The 21342-nt window shown below is 35.1% G+C and overlaps 1 protein-coding gene across 2 annotated transcripts in view; it reads right to left on the bottom strand.

Annotated features, from left to right (window-relative positions):
- The window catches only part of LOC106059501 (1,25-dihydroxyvitamin D(3) 24-hydroxylase, mitochondrial-like), a 44579-nt gene that overhangs the window by 991 nt on the left and 22246 nt on the right, over window positions 1-21342 (bottom strand). For both annotated transcript variants that reach the window (XM_056033553.1, XM_056033552.1), the window contains 8 exons: window positions 19945-20090; window positions 18372-18597; window positions 15903-16090; window positions 14765-15005; window positions 2406-2583; window positions 1123-1289; window positions 562-643; window positions 135-356 (listed from right to left, as the gene is read on the bottom strand). In XM_056033553.1, the coding sequence (XP_055889528.1) occupies window positions 135-356; window positions 562-643; window positions 1123-1289; window positions 2406-2583; window positions 14765-15005; window positions 15903-16090; window positions 18372-18597; window positions 19945-20090 (1450 nt within the window). The remainder of the gene's footprint in view (window positions 1-134; window positions 357-561; window positions 644-1122; window positions 1290-2405; window positions 2584-14764; window positions 15006-15902; window positions 16091-18371; window positions 18598-19944; window positions 20091-21342) is intronic.

The following is a 21342-nucleotide window of genomic DNA, read 5'->3' as shown; positions in this document are numbered from 1 at the left end:
ATAGAGTTTTTCAGGTTGTTATTGTTTTCAATTTTCATTCAAGTAAATCAAATAATATAAACAGTAAACTACCTTAGGAGATAACATCTAACTAATAGAACAAACAGAAGATACTAGTTCATATAGTATTGTACCTTAATCAACGCCATATAAATCTGTTGCTCTGCCAGACGTCTTCCTGCACAGTTACGTTTGCCAAAACCAAAAGGCATTGAGATAATTGCTTGCTTGTGCTTAAGGCTTCTTTCTGCATCTGTAGTGGCCTGCTTAAGCCATCTCTCAGGCCGGAACTCTTCAGGGTCATCAAAGTATTTATCACAGTGTCCAAGCACGTTGAAGCCATAACTGATTAATGTCTGAAAATGGATTTAAATGCTTTCATTTTTATAGAAATAAAGTAAAATGACTATACGATATCATTACATCATTTACATTTTTGCTTCCTTTTTAAGGGAAATTGAAACAAATTTCTCATATGCAATAAAATTTTAAGGTAACTTGAGCTAGTCAGGTAAATAAATATGTCCATGACATAATGTTGTTATAAAAAAAAAGACTAACCCCTGATGGAACATTATATCCTGCTAAGTTGATGTCTTCAGGCATAATACGAACTGTACCAATAGGTGTTGGGAAAGTTATTCTGAAAAGAAAAAATAAATAAGCATTTTCTGAACTTTTGGCAGAAGTAGATTTGACACTCTATATGTTCATCTTCTCTACATAAGCATAATAAAAATAAGAATATTACTTCTTCATGGAAACTAAAAAAAAGTGAATGAAAAAGAACTGGAAAGATCATTTTGTAAAGATATACAGAGCCTCTCATTTCCATTTACAGCCTATTAATTAGTCTGAAACCCAGAGTCTAGATCTATGCACTTGTAGGAAATGAAGTGTCAACAATGATGGGTAGAAAGCAATGTGAAAGAAATGATGATCTGTGGCCTGGATTGACATAATGAATAGATAGAAGGGTATGCCTTCTGATTTACTCACAGAACATTAGGATGATATAAAGGTTAAAAAAAACAGTCTGACTCAATGTTAAATGGATAAATAATCACTCTCAAGAATATACTTAGACTCTAGACTATTAGTTATTATAAAGTGAATACCTACCTGTGGCTCTCTTTCAGACATGCTTTTAAATAAGGCATATGTGATAATTTCTCAGCAGTTATAGATTGATTGCCATCTATCTTAGAGAATATTTCTGCTCTAAGGGCTTCCTGTTTAGATTGATTTTTGGCTAATTGCCACACAAGTAGGGCAAGACTTCTTGACACCTGCAACAAATGACAAAATGGTAATAATGCACTGTGCTAATTATTTTAAATAAATTCATTATCAGTTGTAATTCATCTTAATAAGAAAAAGGAGCTACTACCACAAAAAAAATCTTATGTTGAAAAATGTTTTTAACTTGTGCCCTATGGCCCTATATCTATGTGGATACTCTGAGAGACAAGAATCATTGAGATAAAAAGGTGGGTGTAGTTTATTTCTTTATTGCTTATAGAATGAACACTTGGTAGAAATATTTTGAATCTTCAGTCCAATGCCAATTCATTTTATTTTCTCTTCCTATGGCCTAATTATTAATGGTCTTTAGAAATGACCTTTTTGACTGCTGGCATGAACCAAACAACCTGAAACTATAATAGAGTTTAATTGATTAACCCTATAACCGTACTTAATTACATACAATTTAACAGTCATCGGTGCTAGTAGTCAGTAGTCTAAATTCCCCCCCAAAAATAATATAATTCTAAAACAAGCAAAATAAAAAAAATCCTTTAAAAAAACAACAACAAACAAAGCTTATCTAAAGGTGAAGAACTATGTCCTTAAAACTATATCTACCAATAATGTACATACTATTTCCCTTATTCAATATCAAACAAAATAATTTATTACTAATGAATAATTAACTAGTTGAGTGTTTTCGTTTATTGATTCATGTTTTATTAGATACAATAAATAATTGTTGAAGGTACCTATATACTGATAGGAGAATGTGTGAGGGAGAAACAGTGTTAACAATTAGAGAAGGGATCCAAATCCAACAAATGTGGCCATATCTGTCACTACTGAAGCATTAGTTATCCTTTTCGTTATTAAACAAAGTATTGAATTACCAGTAATTAATTATCTAATTGGTTCCTTTTTATTATTATTGATTCATGTCTTGTCTATGTCAATGAATACTTGTACAAAGTTTCATCTTGATCCGAGAATGGGTGTTGGAGAAATAACGTGTACTCACTTTTTACCAGACAGACAGAGTGAGTTGATATAAGCTTTGTAAAAATTATTACATCACAATCTTGCTGTCTCTCTTCTTGTAAAAAATAAAATAGGGAACTCTATTTTTTGTCTGCAGAAACTTCTCAGATACTTACATTGTCAGTGGCAGCTGTAAAGAAGCTGGTCAACATGGTCACTGTTGTATCAAAATCCAATCGTCCATCACTTAAAAGCACCTGAAGTAAATTTGGTCTTTGGCTCAGCTGATCCATAACCTTTTTTTCATTAGTCTTTATAGCTTCCTTTACTAGGGCTAAACGTTTATGGATGACTCTGTAATATCAAATAGTAGGGAAAATATATTGCCAGAATCTCAGTAGTATTTTATTGCAAAATGATAATATTGTATAGGTCTATATACAGCATTTCTAAACAGTATTTAAACTAATTTGAAAAACGAATGGTAGCTATATAAGTAAAGTGAATATTTACTTCCGCTTCCATAAGGTTGTCATTGCCCTGCCCTACAGAACTGTTTTGACTATAAAGAGAAGAGGCAAAGGTGAGTAACTGGCGCTAAAAAAAGGAAGATTCGGGCAGGAGGGGCTCGTTAGCCATGGTTGGCTACCCACAAAAGTCAAGGACAACTCCGAATTCAAGCCTCTACTACCTTGCGGCTATACCTAAACATGGGAAAAGCTTCGGAAGTCAACTCTGAGGAAAAATCAGGAGCCGGCGACCCTTAGGCAACTTGCGAGACATAGTGCTACAACCTGTCACAGACTGCGACGCCACTGACCCCAAACTGTATCAGCACTTGTTCTTTTGGATACATCAGCTGCGTGAAGAGAGGGGGAGCTGCTGTGGGGAGTGACATCGTTCCACCCACAGCTATTGTCCAGACATTCTTTTCACTTCTATGAGATGATCCATAGTCGTTTCCCAACTGAAGGAAACCAAACGGGTATTAATTTAGTATATTTTTATAAAACTTGTGCATTCATCTTTGTTAATTTCCCCAAAAAACGTTATAACAAATTTATTACTAAATAATGTTTTTTTTCTGTTGAAGGAGCTACTAAGTATTTCTTTGTTCAATTGCTTTTAATTTTGTATACTGTTAACTTTCTTGAATATAGCATGCTTGCTGCACTTCGGTCAAATCTCTTTACTGGACCAGCTGCGGAAGAATGTTTCTATGTTGCATTTAGCGTTAAGCTAATACAAAAAGCAGCTCAATTCTGTTATTAACTCTATCCTCCTTTAAGAGCTAGCCAAGCGGTTTACACATGTTAGCCACAAATCTCACATTTAGCAATAATTCATGTTAACTTGATAAACCCAACTTTAACATAAATACTGACCAGATGAAATTCATTCTAGGCAGTAAATGTCACCAGCTTATAGATATGTCTTTTAAATTTAGATTTTTTAAATATTAATTTTGAATTTAGATACTAGTCGTTATGTTACTTGACATACTGTGGGGAGACATTTAAAATTGAAAGAACATCAACTCTCTGCACGACATGTTTGTTCTAAATATAGACGTAGAACTGTTTGTATAGGCAAGTGAGCTCACACAAGAATGTTTTGATTTTTTTTATCAGCTTCAGCTGGATTGAAGGAGTTGAATGAGTTGACATGACAGTTTGTAGATATAAAGTCTAGCTGGATTGAAGGAGTTGAATGAGTTGAATGAGTTGAATGAGTTGACATGACAGTTTGTAGATATAAAGTCTAGCTGAATTTTTATTCTAGCTCCAAAATGTTTATTCATATTCAATAGTAAAAGTAAAAAGTAAACTTAAAGTACCCAGACCTTGCGGGCTCGCATGATGTAAAGCTCACGTTTCTATGACGGAGGTTAACAAGGGTGTCATCACAGTGTCATCATAGTGTCATCACAGTGTCATCATAGTGTCATCATAGTGTCATCACAGTGTCATCATAGTGTCATCATAGTGTCATGTGTCTAAGAGAACGACCAGCCACCGTTACTTCTCCAAATTATTGGGTGGTGTTAGGGGCCACCTAAAAAACCCTTAGTTTAAAACTGCAAAGTCTTCGCTGGGTCTTGAACTCGAGACCCCACTAGTTCCGAAGCCAAGAGCTTTAACTCATGCCACCACGAGCCCTTATATTCAAAGACATATTATGATTTATTATCTATGAGCTCGAAGTAAGTGTTGACCATTGAGAGAGAGAGAGAGAGATAGAGATACATAAGAGAGAGAAACAGACACTGAGACAAAAAGAAAGAAAAAGAAAAACTAAATACAAAGAGACAGAAAGAGATAGAGATACACCAGGTCGATCAGAGAGAGACTGACATACAAAAATAATAACAAATATATAAAGAGAACGAGGAGAGAAAGAGAGACAGAGAGACAACGAGAAACAAAGATAAAAAGACAGAGACTCACATGGTAAGACAGAAATAGAAAATCGAATAGATATAGAAAAATATAAAAGTATTTGGCCTATATTCAGTAAGTTAACAGTCTTGTATATTTCTTTTCTTCAAAAAAAGAAGAGGCAGGTAGAGAAAGCGAAGTAAGACTATGTCATAGAATGGACCGGCATGTCATTGAAAGAAATTCTATCCAAGGCTAAGGACAGACAGGAAGGGAGAAATACGGTCGACAGAAATTGTGTGGTGTCTGTCCCAACAGTTCAACAGACTAAGGGATAGGTCAAGGTGAGGGTAAACCTTCCTATGATATATTTGTATCAAACAGATAATAAAAATCACATTGAAATAACAAAGTAGAAAGCAGTGTTTCTCAAATCTTTACCAGTGGCACCCCAAAACAAAACAAATCTACATTTGCATCCCCATTAGCCAGCTTGAGGGTCTGAGGAAGCTCTTCGGATCGGGATACGGGGTTCTGACCGGTGCCAAGCGTTTTTCTGCCTACTAAAATTTAAATTCATTCTCCTGGCGACTATTTCTTCTATAATAAAAACAACTTTCAATGGAACACTTTGTACAAAGGTGTGGACGTTAGACAAGACACACACAAATAAGAATCCATATTTTCGATGGCCTTAGGTGACCCCCTCGCAAATCGTCTATGGATCCCCAAAGAGATCGCGACTCACTGGTTGAGAACCCCTGACATAAATGAATCCAAAAATAAACCTAATAGTTAATCAATTAGTATTAATTAATTAATTTGTTTTAAACAGCAGAATGGAAGCTAAATTCTGCCGTTTTCAGATAAATGGCAGTTTTTAGCGCTTCCTTACCTTTGATAAGATTTGTTTTTAAAAAAAAAGTAATCTTTTTTCTTTCGCTTGTTTTGTTTTTTCAAGATGAAAATAGAACTTTTTTTTTTTACGAAATTTTAAAAGAAGGGATTTCTATATTTATTTATTTTTTTAAATTATTTTTTGTTGAGTTTTTGAGGGTTTTTTTATTGACTTGTTTTGCTAGAAGAAGGAAAACTCTGAATCCAAACCTCCACTGCCTACCCAAACACAGATATGTATGGTGGACTTGAGGTGTTTTTTTTCTGTTGCTGTATTTCCAGAAGCACTCTGTGCCTATGAATACTGGAGTTGGATTTTAATTACATAAATGACATAAAAGATTACTGCAGTTATGTCTTTTATTTTTTACATTTTAGATTGCATTCATTTCTCCTCAGGCAACAGGGGCGATAATATCTGGAGTATAAGGTTCAAGTCTAGAAATGAAAAATGCCATCTCAACTTTCGTAGACGTTTGACAGATCGATATTTGGATATTATGTATAAGGAAATAGAATGTTTGTGAACCAGCCAACCTTTTTATATTTAGCAGATAGTCAGTCATTCGCAACCTTATATTGAAGAAAGAAATACCTCCACGACCCCAGCGCCATCCAGCTATGGTGCAGTGTTTTTTGCATTTTGAACTTTAAAAAAATTTTTCTCAACGTGTCTATATTAAAATTTTAATCGTCAAAAAAAAAAAGAGCCGATAGTGCATGAGGCTTTCTAGAAACACGTAGCACAAGTTAATCTGTGTTGGGCATCATCGTCATAATGTCAACATTTTGTAGCGAGTCTCTTTTGGTTTCCAAAATGATGTCATACGAAAGACGGTACGAGCTAGGAAGCCATTCGACTGTTTTGATACGAGAAAGACGGTACGAGCTAGGAAGCCATTCGACTGTTCTGATCCGAGAAAGACGGTACGAGCTAGAAAGCCATTCGACTGTTTTGAACCGAGAAAGACGGTACGAGCTAGGAAGCCATTCGACTGTTTTGAACCGAGAAAGAAGGCAAGAATTGCATTGGTAGATACGTCTACTACAACAGTCGATCGATTGAATGTGAAATTTCTTTTTTTAAATTTAATAATGTCGTTTTAGAAGATTGGAAAGCAATATTTATAATAATTTTGTTTTACTTTAGCAATGCTTAAACATAGATCTATTCAAAAAATTTAATTTTTTGGGCCTAAATCAAAAAATGATCACCAACCCGGCCCCTCTCGCCTGCAAATCGAGTTCAACAAATTGTAAAAATCTCCATGTAACTTTCAATATTGGAGAAAGTAAAACATGAAGCTTGCATTCAAATCATTATCTTTTGTTAGAATTTCAAAAATGTAAGAAAATAAATTTTAAACTTTCACAAAATATATCCTTTCACACGGATGTCTAATTTCTGACGCAGATTCAAAAGATATTTTTTTTATTGAAACGTGAAAATGGACAATTTAATGGGATAGTTTTAGATCAAGAAAAACATTGTTTCAAATCTAAAGGCGAAATCTTTGTATCAAAATCGATACTTTTTAAAAATAGATTTGAAAACAAATACTTTTTAAAAAATATATATACATCTTCATTTTTAGTAAAAAAACAATTTTTTTTCTGTCAGCTAAATCTGGACATGATGACGTCTACTTGATATGTTTGCTGTGTCAGCAGAACTCATGCTTGTAACCAGGTCAGTAACAATAAAAAGTCATAGCTGTAGGATAGATGTCAGGCTTGACATAAGTGTCATAGGAAAACAAGAGAGAGAACGAGGGAGAGAGAGAAAAGGGAAAGGAAGAGAGAGAATGAAGGAGAAATAGAGAAAATGAGAGATAAACAGAGAGAAAGACAAAGGGAGAAAAAGAAAGATAAAAAGTGAGAAAGAGAGAAAAACGAAAGAGAAAAGAAAGCAAGAAAGAGAACAAGAGAAAGAGAGAGAAATAGAGTGAAAGAGAAATGGAGAGACAGAAAGAGAAAGCGAATGAAAAAATAGAAAAAAAAAGAGATAAGAAAGAAATGGGAAAGTGCTATTCTTGAGGAACGCCCCAGGCGATGTTTAGACCTCACCCTTCGAAAACCTGTTTTGAAACATCCCAAGACAAGCCCTCCTCACCTGAAACCCCCAACGGATAAGGGAGTGGGGACAGTTACGTACTTGGGCATTTGATACCCAGCACCTCTTTTTCATGATCTCAAAAAATGAATAAAATAAAACACCGTAAGTAATTTTTTGTTTCAAAGAAAAACTGTATTTTTGACCTCAGTGTTTTTCCAAGTGTTACTAGTGAAACGTCCATACACAATCATTGCCATGAACTCTTGCCTTTCATTGGCTCCTAGTTGGACAGTAAAATCACCAACTCCAAGAAACGACCTCGATGTTGACATCCGAACTCTTTCTCGTCCCTGCCCTCGGAGTGTTAGATGTTTGAGTTATGGACTGTATTATGTAAGGTGTTCGAGGCTGATCAAATTGGGCTGACCAGATATGGACTTCGCAGACCGATTGATAGATCTCAGATTCAAAGGTTAATTCATGCAAGGGGAGGGGAGTAGGAATGAGAGTTTGATGCCCCTCACCACCTGATGCCCCCCCTGAGGCCCACACCACCCACAAATTGCTATGTAGACATCTGAGACAGGCCAGAGAGACACGGCTTCGACATACGGAGAAAGGCGCGAAGCATATGGGTAAGACGTGGGGACAATTCAAGAGACTCGAACCAAGACGCATGGATGAAGCTGTTTGGTGGCCACAGGCAGAGATGATGTGATGATTTAATAATAAATGATAGCATCCAATAGAATGTCTTCATCACAAACGCTAGTCAGCAGTTAGAGAAAAACCACATGAACGTGTAGAGTTGATTATCTTATAAAGTAAATTATAAATTGAACTTCTCAATGTTTTTCACGCTCTTCATTGTCAGTAATTTAAAATATAGATATAGGCCTATTTATCAAGATCGACTTAACGCACAATGATACTGATGGGGTTTACCTTGCTAAAATTAGCAATGATGTAATTACTACCTCTTAAAAAGTGAGATAGATATCCCCTCTCTTTTTCGCTCTATGGAACTCCCATTTTGTTGTTTACCTGCGCAACGTAATTTCTCCCACGTGATTTAGAAAGAGCCGCTTGGCAATGTGCCCCCCTCCCCCATTCAAGCTCTCACATTTTCCCCCTTCTACATTTCTCTTGGTATTTTGTTCTCTCTAAATAAAAAGAAATATCATTTTAGTTTTATTAATTGTAATCGTTTAGTTGACCCCTTTGGAATGTAGCGATATAGCAACAGATCTAGATTTATCTTTTCAATGCTATTTAGGATTTTGTTGTCTTTTTTGTTGTTTTTTTTTTGCTTTTTTTCCAGTGTTACAAAGTACCATTCCTGACTCTCTTTTTCTCCCTCTCTTCTCTTGAAAAAAAGAAGAAGACTAGATCTATCTTATTAATGCTTTTACGATTTTTTTTATTTAGACCGCGTCCAAATGCAAGTGGAAATGACGTAAGGCATATTGCAAATAAGTAGATTTAAGAGAAAAAGAAAACAAGATTACAAAGAGAGTTTGTTTTGTCACACAAACTCAGAGGCGGCCCCTGTGGGAATCGGATCCGCCTATTCGAAAGGAATATTTAAGACGTGAATTTGTTTTGATAATCAAAAGTAATAATGTTTCAAAGATTCATTTGGTGTTGTAAAATTATTTTTTTTTTCTGTAAAATGTTTTACATGTTTTGGATGTTCCTTCATGTTAAAGATAATTTATTTCTTTATCCAAATCTCCAGCTGCACGACGGGGGATGGCAGCGAGCAGGGCATGAAACCGGGACCGTCGAGATAATCAGTCCAGCGCGCTAACTGCACGACCAGGCATTGCTGTTAACAAACTTATAGCCTAGTATTGATAAAGAGATATATTACACATTACGGCACCACAACTACCCGTTTTGTACAATATGTCAGACTAGCGATTTCAGATAATCTTTTGGTATTGATTTGTAATTGAAAAAAGAAGAAAAGAACAAGACATCGAGCTTGTACTTCGGCAACGTCTGCTAGATGTCCCAGCACATTTACCAACAGAGCTATTGGCACTTTCATTTCAATGGAACTAGAATGAGGATGTAGATCTACCTTAATTAAACTTCTGATTTAGCACTCTTAAGATCTATTTCTACTAGATCTAGATTTAAAATAAAAATTTGGAATAATATAGATGTAATTTAGATAAGATTTATGTAAAACAAAAGCCTAGATAATCTATTAATAGACTGAATGCAATATTAAATTTAAAAATAGTAGACTAGTTTTAGTTTTTTATAACATTGCAATATTGAACTAGACATTTGGAAATAAAAATCGACACTTCAAGTCTAGAAATTAAAATTATAGATCTTGATCTAGTCTAAATCATGGCTGCCTGGTCGTGGGTTTGCGCGCTGGACTGCCGTTTGAATTTATCGATAGTCCCAGGTTCAAACCCTGTCCGCTCCCATCCCCCGTCGTCCTGTGGGAGGTTAAGACTAAGAAGTAAAAATCTTCAACTCAGAAGGAACATCTAAAACATGTAAAACAACAAACATTTTAAACTACACCTAGAAATTCTAGATCTAGTCTACAATGATTTTTTAATTAGAATATAAATCTAAATTTAGATTAAAAAATCTAGCTCTAGTGTAAAAAAATCTAGATCTAGTTTAAAAAATCTAGATTAGATCTAAATCTAGCTATTATATCTTTTTAAATACGAGTCAGATTACGAGGTTAAATAAACATTACTGTTCCGAGTTGTTTTAGCAATTCACATTAAGAATTTATTCCATATGACGTCAAAGAAAAAAAAAAAACGTCACACGGCCTATTTAGACTAAAAAATGTCATCAATACGAGCAGGTTGTCGAGGGTTCATAGACATTGGTGCACCGAGTTCTTTTAGCATTTCATTTCATTATGACATCAAATAAAAAAAAATCTACTACCTCAAACTGCCTAGTGAGACTAAAAATGTCTTTATCAATACGAGCATGCTCTCGAGGGTTCATAGACATTGGTGCACCGAGTTATTTTAGCATTTCATTTAAAGAATAAACTACATATTACGTCAAACGAAAAAAATCCATTACGTCACATTGGGCTAGTTAGACTAAATATGTATGTATGTATATATGTGTATATATATATATATATATATAAGGATTATAGACTCATTTTTTTGTGCGTTTTGTCTGTCAGTCTGTCTGTCTGTCATGTTAATATCGAAAAAAAGACTAAAAGCTATTTAAAATCTGATTAAAATTTAATTTCCCTTCCTAAACGTCGCAATAGTTTTAAGTTTCTATAATAGATTGTTCCGGAAGTTTGTATATATAGTAAGAGAAAATAAGAATTCCAGATTAATCAAATACTGTTAATTGAATTTTTGGGGTATAGTCTCTTATGAAAATTAGATGTACCATAGCCTTGTGGAGAGATTTTCAAACCATACTTTGGTATTAGGAAGTTCTTTTCCTTAAAAATTCGGAACGTATTACTAACGATAGTTATATTTCCTAATGTTTTAGCTAGAAAATTATATGTTATGTAAGAAAGAAATGCGATTATACATAAATAAATTTAAAAAACTTTTCAACAAATTTTCGTAATTGAGAAAAAGATATGTTTTATTTATTAGAAGAGGGATTTCAAACAGTTATTTGAAGTTAGTAGATTTTTCATATAAAATTCGGAACATTTTTGGCGACGATTTGTAAGAAAATTAAAGTAATGTAGGTCGATTTCTTTTTTAAAATAAAATCCAGAACATTCTTTACCGATTAAACAACTTTTGTCATGTTTCGGCAAGAAAATTAACTTTAAAATAAGTCTAAAAAAGTGATTTTCATTAAACGTTTCTAGTAAATCTTATTTTAAAATCCCAAACAACCTATTGTCCATATTTAAAAAAAAATTAAGTCATTTGACATACATTTTTTTTAAGCTGAAAATACGAAACAATTTGATATCGAAAAAAAAACTATAGTGACGTATTGTCAAATAATATAAGAATAATATTAGCTACTATACCAGCTGCAAACAACCAATTGACATTATTTATTTTTTATAAAACAATATCCAGAAACAACTTTATAGTTAATGAAATATAAGTCAGTATGGACATTTTCATTTAGAATTTATATGCTATTTACATTAAAAAAAACGAAACAACATATTATTGGTCATGTGTATTTGCAACGTTTAAGCATTGAAATTAAATGAAATATAAATTTCGAGAGTGAACAACTACTGGTTGACACTGACATTTTATTCATGAATAGATTGAACTTTGGAGACGTTTCGGAAGGAACATTAAAGGTTAAATCAGATTTTCAATAGCTTTTAGAGTTGTTGTTTTGTTATCTAAACGTGACAGAAAGACCGACCGGCAAACAAAAAAAATATAATGTCTTTTATCCTCATATTATATATTTGTTGTGAACATTTCTTGTACATTTTATAACTATGCTTGACTAAGTGATATTGAAAATACACAAAAAATTATCGTACTTTGTAAATATATTGTAACATTGCCTCCCTTACATTTACGTAATTGTTTTAGAATTGGTGTATTTCATGAAAAAGTCGCTTGCATAATAAATTTGATAAACTAATCGGTTTGCTTTTAGAAAACCAAAAGTAGCACCTAAACTTTTCAAGCCGCATCGCATGGCGAAATAATATTTTAAATTTCTCTTCTAGTTTTCGAGATCTGAGTGTGATAGACGGACAAACGGATATTTTGCACAAACCTAACAGCGGCTTTTCCCCTATCGGAGGCCCGCTAAAAGTGCTTTAAAGATACGAAATTCGTGTGATTTTTTTAATGCTTTAAGACTGTGGTCTTTTTGGGGACACACCAAAAATAAAATACTAAGGTTTGATAGAGCTTGCGTTTTGTTTTGTTTGCGAATGGCGGTCGTGGGGTTGGGAATCTGTCCGATCTGTCTTAGTCAGCACCTAGGAGGTAATAGGAACCTGTGTACGAAATTTGATGCGGATACGTGCGACAGTTTAAGAGATCTCAGGATCAATGCATGTATGACGCTATATGTTTTAACTCCCGCGTGTGAACAGACTCAGTTCCCAATCACAGAGGAATCCAAAGTAATACAGGAGCAGCATATTGAGATAACCACAAACAAGGATTTTAAACTAATGTCTGAACAAGGACAGCACATATTTGGTTACAAAAAAAGAGATACCACATTTATAATCTGCATTATGGGTCATTGAACAGACATTGTTGAGTCTGCTTTCCCATATTATTTTTGTTCTTATTTGGTATAACGGGAATTCAGTGCCGATATGAAGCTCATTACAGAGAAAAGAAACCGACTAAAGAAATTTGTGCTCGTGGAGATTTATGCTTGCTAATTACAAACATTAAGCAGGACAGACATACTTTCATAAATCACATCAATATCATCCAAGTCATACATTTTTTTTTTGTGTTATGTTATGGGCTATGCATTTTTTTTATTTAGAGGTCCGTGTGCATTCTTTGGCTGTATAACGGGGTCCGCGGATAAAAAAAAATGTGAGAACCTCTGGTGTAGAGCATTGGTAAAAGTAATACAAACCTCTACTGTGGGCCTTAACTATAAAAAAACTAAACATGACAAATAAAAGTGTACTTGCAATTATTCGAATATACGTTTGTGTTGCGTGTGTATAGTAACTCTCATTGATTAACTGAATACAATATCCAGTTTAAGATTTCACAATAATATTGACAACAATAATTTACCAATATTTGTATTCGTGTGACGAAACTGAAGTGTTAGAGAAACCAAGTGAAACATTGATTTTGAGATTCAGGGCTCTGACTCTCCTCAAATTACAATGATCACGTGATAGTGGCTATTTGAATATATGACGATTGAGAAATGTTGCTGTGAAATAAAATACACAAAACTCTCCTGAAAATGAAGTGAGAAATTATTTTAACTTACTTTTTAAGTAGATCTATATCACATGAGTTTATAATGGCGATTGTAGGTAAGGTTACGTGAGCTTCATATGGCAATCATTGTTAGTATGTATTGAGAGTATCAACCGTATGGACTAGATAGCTTATCAGTTGTAATGTCAAGAAACTTAGCTGATTATTGTGATCAATTGTATTGTTAGGAATGTCCGGCAGGAGGAATGTCCAGCTCCAGTCGCCTCAGCGTGGTACCTCCAGTGGAAACGTTCCGCCCAACAAAGCTGATAGGCTAAGAATGAGAGCCTCCATTGGGCTACAACAGTTATGCTCTAGCGAGTGTACTTGCATGTTGTGAGGACAGAAGAAAGGCTTGCTACCTTGTCCAATCCGTTGAACCGTTCCCCAGCGGGGTCCGTACAGGCGGTGATGGCCCCGCCAAGGAACGCAATGGTCGGTCACATAACAGGAATTTGAGGACATCCCCAGAGGGTGTCGGCCTTCATTCACCAAATAAGGATGATTAACGTATGCCTAAAGGCAGGAATGGTCGACACCATAGGGGAAATAACTGACAGATCCTTCTCATTGGTCAAAGGGATAATGCGTACGTACTGACTTCCTAATCCTAATGGACTTTTCAATAGTAGGGTGACAATTGTATAGTCAAGTGAGCTTTTTATTAAATCAATTGTATAGTCAAGTGTGCTTGTTATTAAATCAATTGTATAGTCAAGTGAGCTTGTTATTAAATCAATTCTATAGTCAAGTGAGCTTGTTATTAAATCAATTCTATAGTCAAGGGAGTTTGTTATCGCGAATAGTTATTTATTCAGTCAAGTGATCATTTGTAAAGTCAATTGAACCTGTCGTAGCAATCATTTCTATTGTTATGTTAGCTTTAGCAAAAAAAAGTATAAATTATATCGTTTATTTTGACTTCATATGTCTGTGTTTGATCTGCCAAGTTGGTTGAAGCATATAAACATGTCTAACACATTGTTTAAAATAGTTTAAATCATAGTGCTATACAACTATCTTGTCATTTAAAGCGAATGACTGAATGACGCTTTGATTTCTTGGTTGCTTACTTTCTCAACAATGAAAGACATTTATCAACATGTTGACTACTTATCAACCTGTTGACTACTTATCAACCTGTTGACCACTTATCAACATTAGCTTTTAGTGTTAAAGGGAAGAGAAACTGTCAATGGGTGTCAGAAGGTACAAAAAAAAAAAAACTGAATCCAAACTAAAGTAACTTTTCAAACATAGAGACAGTGTCTTACTTTGTTGTATATTTCAAGGCAGTTTCAAAATCTTTGTACAGCTTGGTTTCAAAGAAATAAAACCAAGGAAACGTGTAGTAGCCTTCACCGAATGAGGCCATGAACTTTCGTATTTGAATAAGAAGTTCATCACGCTCTTTTCTTGTGAGTTCTAAAAGTGAGTCTGGTGAAGTTCCACTTGAGTCTTCATTGTCAATCTGCAGGAAATGTAGTCTAGAGTTGGTGCAGTACATAGCACTGGCTACAAAAAAAAAATATGAAACAGTTTTCAAATTATTTGCTAGAAAGAGGTTTATAAGAAGTTTCTAACCTAAAATATCATATTTATTAATAACAACCAGACTTAGTGTCCATCTATCTACTCTGGCACTCGAAGTTTTGGTGCCGCCATTTTGGCGTCTATCTGTCCGTCGGTCCATCCGTCCGTGCGTCCTTCTGTCTGTGTGTCCGTCCGTCTGTCTGCCTGCCTGCATACATATATATTTGTGCCTGCCTGCCTGCGTGCGCGCGCGTGGGTGCGTGCGTGCATGCATGCATGTATGTATGTATGTATGTATGTATGTATGTATGTATGTATGTATGTATGTATGTATGTATGTATGTATGTATCTATGTCTCTTTCTGTCCGCCTGCCTATCTCTCTGTCTAAATATATTAGACTGGTTTTGTCTATTATAAATTTTGATGAATTTATGATTTGTTGTATGCGTTACTTAAATTATTATCTATATCTCACAATAATTTCTCTCCTTCTCTCATATACTACAGTCATAGAAAACAAAGAACAAAAAATTTAACAATGAAACTATAAAAATAACTTAAAAAGAAACAAAGCTTTTTATAAAGGAAAGAAAAGCACATTTACAACCATATCTCTCAATAGCGTAAGATTTATATCCCTATTATATCAAACACATTTATTAATTACCACTAACACATTCATGTACCCTAACCTTATGGACAATGAATAATTGCAAAGTTTGTTCCTAAGAATGGGAAGTGGGAGAAATAACGTGTACAAGATGTGTACCAGACAGACAGATGGAGTGAGTTGATAAAAGCATTGTACTAATACTGTACTCACACATAAGCGTACACAGCAAACTATTATAACTACCCTCTTATAAAAGTTACTCACACTCTATTGCATATCTAAATAGGAGGTTTTCCACCCACACCTGGCCGTCATCCTTACGTGTCTGCTGAATGGCCTTGAGCAAATCTGTAGAGACTTCATCTAACACCGGAATGTACATGTTGTAGTTGGCCGGAAGTAGAAGAAACTCCTGAAATGGTCTGCGCATGCTCAGCCACTCTTCTCCTTGTCTACAATCAAGGTAAACAAATAATACAGTGCGTTTTTAATAACAATTACCCACTACATGGATTGCTCATTGACATTTTTCCTTACAAGCAATGCTCACAGACGATTTCAAGTTTCAGTATCGAACTGTCACTTTTTACCACAGGATCAGAGGCGTAACCTGTTTTCTGGAAAGGTTTAAAGAATTCCAAGAAAAATATTTGGTCGATTTTTCTTTCCAGAATTCATGCTCTCCCTTTTCTAAAATAGAACATTCGTCTCCTAGTGCGATGAAGAGGTCACAGGCATGTACGATGTGGCGACGAGCTATTGGTCACCACAGCCCACATGTTGCGATGTCGCAGGTCAGTGGTGAGGCCTTCCATAAGTAATGGTCTCGGTCTGACCAGCTACATAGGAAACATTTCGCTTGTAGCTAGAGTAAGGCTTCAGTAGACTGAGAAGTATTATTGATACGTGATATATTTAGATTATGTGGCTATGTGATAGGTTTAGATTATGTGGCTATGTGATAGGTTTAGGTTAGTTGGCTATGTGATAGGTTTAGGTTAGTTGGCTATGTGATAGGTTTAGGTTATGTGGCTATGTGCTATGTGTAGGTTATGTGGCTATGTGATATGTTTAGTTTATGTGGCTATGTGATATGTTTAGGTTATGTGGCTATGTGATATGTTTAGGTTATGTGGCTATGTGATATGTGTAGGTTATGTGGCTATGTGATAGGTTTAGGTTATATGGCTATGTGATATGTTTAGGTTATGTGGCTATGTGATATGTTTAGGTTATGTGGCTATGTGATATGTTTAGGTTATGTGGCTATGTGATATGTTTAGGTTATGTGGCTATGTGATATGTTTAGGTTATGTGGCTATGTGATATGTTTAGGTTATGAGGCTATGTGATAGGTTTAGGTTATATGGCTATGTGATATGTTTAGGTTATGTGGCTATGTGATATGTTTAGGTTATGTGGCTATGTGACTAGTTTAGGTTATGTGGCTATGTGATATGTTTAGTTTATGTGGGTATGTGATATGTTTAGATTATGTGGCTATGTGATATGTTTAGGTTATGTGGCTAAGTGATTAGTTTAGGTTAGGTGGCTATGTGATTAGTTTAGGTTAGGTGGCTATGTGATATGTTTAGGTTAGGTGGCTATGTGATATGTTTAGATTAGGTTGTACTTCACAGCTGATATGTGGGACAATAAATGATAGGGAGAAACTGGAAGAACACATTGGTCTTATAATTTACTTGATCAGATGTGATATTTTGTTAAATCTGATTCCGGACAGCCATGAAAAAAAATTAAATTATTGCATAAAATTGAGATCAAATCTAGATGACAGACTAAATATAGATCTATACAGTACCATTTAAAAAACACAAATTAGGCCTTAGAATAGATCTACGAACTTTATGAAATTGTGATAGCATATAAAAAGTCCTAAAATTTCGATGAGATTCAAAATAAAAAATACTCTACGAAGTTGAGATAGAAAAGTGTTTCAGGGTGGACAGATGAGAATCGCATCCCAAAAAGGCCTACAAATACAAAAATATATCCTACTCGTTTCAGTTGTAGTAGTTGTAGGCCTACTGGACTTTTGTTTCCCTAATTTCCCTTCTTTAACATCATTTAACTCTTATGATCTATTTTTAAATTATCAGGTATTTTAATCTTGTAATCAAAATTATTATAAAAGCTGATTTATTCGTGGCTTGCTTACATAACTATTTAGGCTTCGTAGTAGAAAATGCATATTTTGGCGTTAAGAGAAACTGAAGTGGTAGAAACATACGTAGCGAACCTCGCTGTGGAAGCCTACAGCGCTCCACGCAGACCTCATAGCTGGTCCCATTCGATATCCCACCGCAAGCCACTGCTGGTGACCTCTTTCTTTCATAGCAAATGAGACATTACTTGTTTTAATCAGTATACTTTTAAATACTTAACACAACTCGCTAAGGCTCACACTGAAACAGACAAGACAAAGTACTCACACTGAAACAGACAAGACAAAGTACTCACACTGAAACAGACAAGACAAAGTACTCACACTGAAACAGACAAGACAAAGTTCTCACACTGAAACAGACAAGACAAAGTACTCACACTAAAACAGACAAGACAAAGTACTTACACTGAAACAGACAAGACAAAGTTCTCACACTAAAACAGACAAAACAAAGTACTCACACTGAAACAGACAAGACAAAGTTCTCACACTGAAACAGACAAGACAAAGTACTCACACTGAAACAGACAAGAGAAAGTACTCACACTTGGCTGATCCCTTTCTTTCTCCCAGTCCTGGCACTGTACGCATCATACAGAGGAGGGGAGGGACGATATGGACAAGGACCTTCATGTGCCATGCTCTCCTCAATGAGGTCAGGGTCAAACAGAAGGATACTCCACTTCCAACCTCTACGAAATTTGACAATCGGGCCATACTTCTGATAGAGCTCAAGAAATAGTAAGTGAGACTTCTCAGGTCTATGTTTGGCTAAAAGAAACAAACAATTATATATTAATTCGCTTTTCATCTACAGCTAGAGAAGAAAGAAATAAACTAGATTGTTAGCTAGCTTTATCTAAATTCCTTTTTATTTTTGGCTAGAAATCCAGCAATTTATGCCCAGAATTTGAAGATTCTGAGAACTACCTAACATTGTTTTCAGCAGTAGTAATTTGAGATCTTTAGATAGTTTAAGGCAATTTCTTCGAATCTGAATATTAATGATGAGTGTAGTACCTCAGGTGACTACGCAAACTCAGTTGCTACCTGAATATTTCACAATTTCTAGTGCAGATAAGGCCCTTAATAGCCGAGGGTCCATTTAAATTTTCTTTTCGTCGTCTACGCCTGTCTTCGGCCAAGATTTTGTCATTGGGCCTCAATGTGTATCCGGCGACTATCTTTTAGAAGCCATTTTCCGCCAGCTGTTTCCTCAACGACTGTGAGGGTAATCTGACCCCTGAGCTTATATTTATAGCTATTCCTCCTTTGAGTTTGCAAAAAAAAAAAAAGTTCGCTTTGGTATGCGCTCAGACCCAATCCAGTTTAGTAAGTAAGGTTTTTACTTTGTCCACAATGGCCTTCTAGCAGAAAATGGTTGTCATTTGTACAGCGAATACCTAGTGTCTAAACGCAGCCACTTGTTACGGATGTGTTGGATGAGCTTCAGGTGCCTTCTTTTGAGAGTGTTGAGAACCAATGCTTTATAGACATTGATATAGATTATTTTTGGGTAGGCGGAGAGATCTATTTCATGTCAAGTTGACGAACTGATGACCGACATAGAAAGCCACCCCCCCCCCCCCATTCCTAGTGACGTTGAAGTGATGTTGAATCTCATTTCCTGTCAACACGGTAATGTCTATGAAGTACAATAGTCGCTTTTTTAAAGAAAACTTGGGACCAATTGGCACTAACTCTGGCTTGTCTTTCTTCTTGGCTGTTGGCCACTTTCCTTGTCTATTGGCTTGAGACCCCAACACTGACAGCATAGTAATACGTTTTATTTTCTTTTTTCTTTTGAAGCAAATAATTGCCCCCCCCCCCTTACCTGGCGTCGGTAGAGTTATTGTTATCTGGGAAATTTAGCTCATAGTGTCAACAACTATCACACCTTCCCGATTGTGTTGTTCCAAATAAAAGCTGTGTTTATAAATAAATGCACAGAAACTTGTTTGTGTTTGTGTAATGTCGATTAATTATATATATATTATACAGCCTAGTCATTGCGTCTGAAGATTAAGGTAGAGTGCATTATTTGGCGAGAATGTCCAGACCCAGTTAGGACCTACATAGTTTGTCACAACTAACTTAGAAATAAATCACCTAACTTACTGAAAGGGTGGTAAAGGAACAAAGATCCAATCACAGGCACAGATAAGAGCCCAGTCGGACCGGGGATGTCTTCTATAGATCTAGTCACCTGGAATTTGGTACCTGTGTCAGGTGTAACTCCATTTACGATGGATTGAGAATCAACTCTGAGAGGTAAATAAAATATTTTATATTAGCTTGCAATACATGTGTAAATTATATTTTTATTGCTATACAAATCTTTAACAAAGGACTTTTTTTTACACACAAAATACTCATGCGGTAAATAGCAACTGTGTATTGGTCAAATGAATAATAAGAGGTAATCTTTGAGAGTTGCTCCACCTTCTTTGTATAAGTTTGTTAGTTCCAAACTTTAAAGCAAAGTAAAAAGGGGACTAATTCAACTTATACCACTACATCAGTCAAGTACAATTTTTTTGTTCGATATCAAACAAATAATTAATAACCAATGTTTAATTAGGTAATTGGTTAGTTTCTTAAAATTGATTCTAGTGTTGTCAGGTAAAAAAAAACTTGCGCAATTTCAGCTTGATCCGAGAAATAACGTGTACAAGCTTTTTACCAGTCAGACTGACAGGCTGAATGGCGGCCTTAACCCTTTAATCATGGCTAAAACTAGTCAATACAACCTAGTTTTGCGTGACCTGGACGAGGGTTATTAGGTTTTCTGTCATTAGATTTGTGCTTCTGCTATTTTAATTTTGATATGTTTTGTTTTTCCTGTCTAAATGAGCATTCATTATCCTAATGATGTAGCTTTTGGTTCAATTTAAACTGGAAATAAAAGTTCAGTTTGTCCCTGAAAAAAGAAACTCTTGACTGAACTCAATACTTTCAAATAGCATCTGGTTCTCAAGTTTCATATTCTTTCAAGTTTAACTACCTTTCAAGTCTGGTCAGAGGCGTAGCATGGTACTCATGGACCCGGGTTTCAAAATGTTATGCCTAAATTGAGTAGTCTCTGACCAGGGCCGGTCCTACAGGTTGCTGGGCCCTATGCGAAACGGATTGCGTGGGGCCTAATTTGGGTTGTGATAAGGATAATAATTGAAAATTACGATTTTGTATTAGAAAATAATTTTGTCTTTGACTTTACTAAATACACAAATCACTGTCAATTTAACTTTACGAGCAATCTACAGTAGATAGTAGTTTTCCAACAAAAAGCCGATAAACATTCAGATCTGCCTTTAAGATTTACTATCGACTCTCAAAATATCGTTTTTGTTTATTTTTATATAAGAGGTCGAGATAGATTTAGATCTATATTTGTATGCTAGTGACTATTGAAGTAAATTAAGTATTTGAAGTTCTTGTTTTGATTAAAATTCGGCTTATTGTTATTGCTGACAATGCCTTGACTAGCTCACTTTCCTCCCGGATATACCTTTTTAA

This window comes from Biomphalaria glabrata, chromosome 6 (genome assembly GCF_947242115.1).
Source record: "Biomphalaria glabrata chromosome 6, xgBioGlab47.1, whole genome shotgun sequence".
Lineage (NCBI taxonomy): Eukaryota > Metazoa > Mollusca > Gastropoda > Planorbidae > Biomphalaria > Biomphalaria glabrata.
Note: the sequence above shows the minus strand (reverse complement) of the source record. Positions and strands in the feature narration are given on the sequence as shown.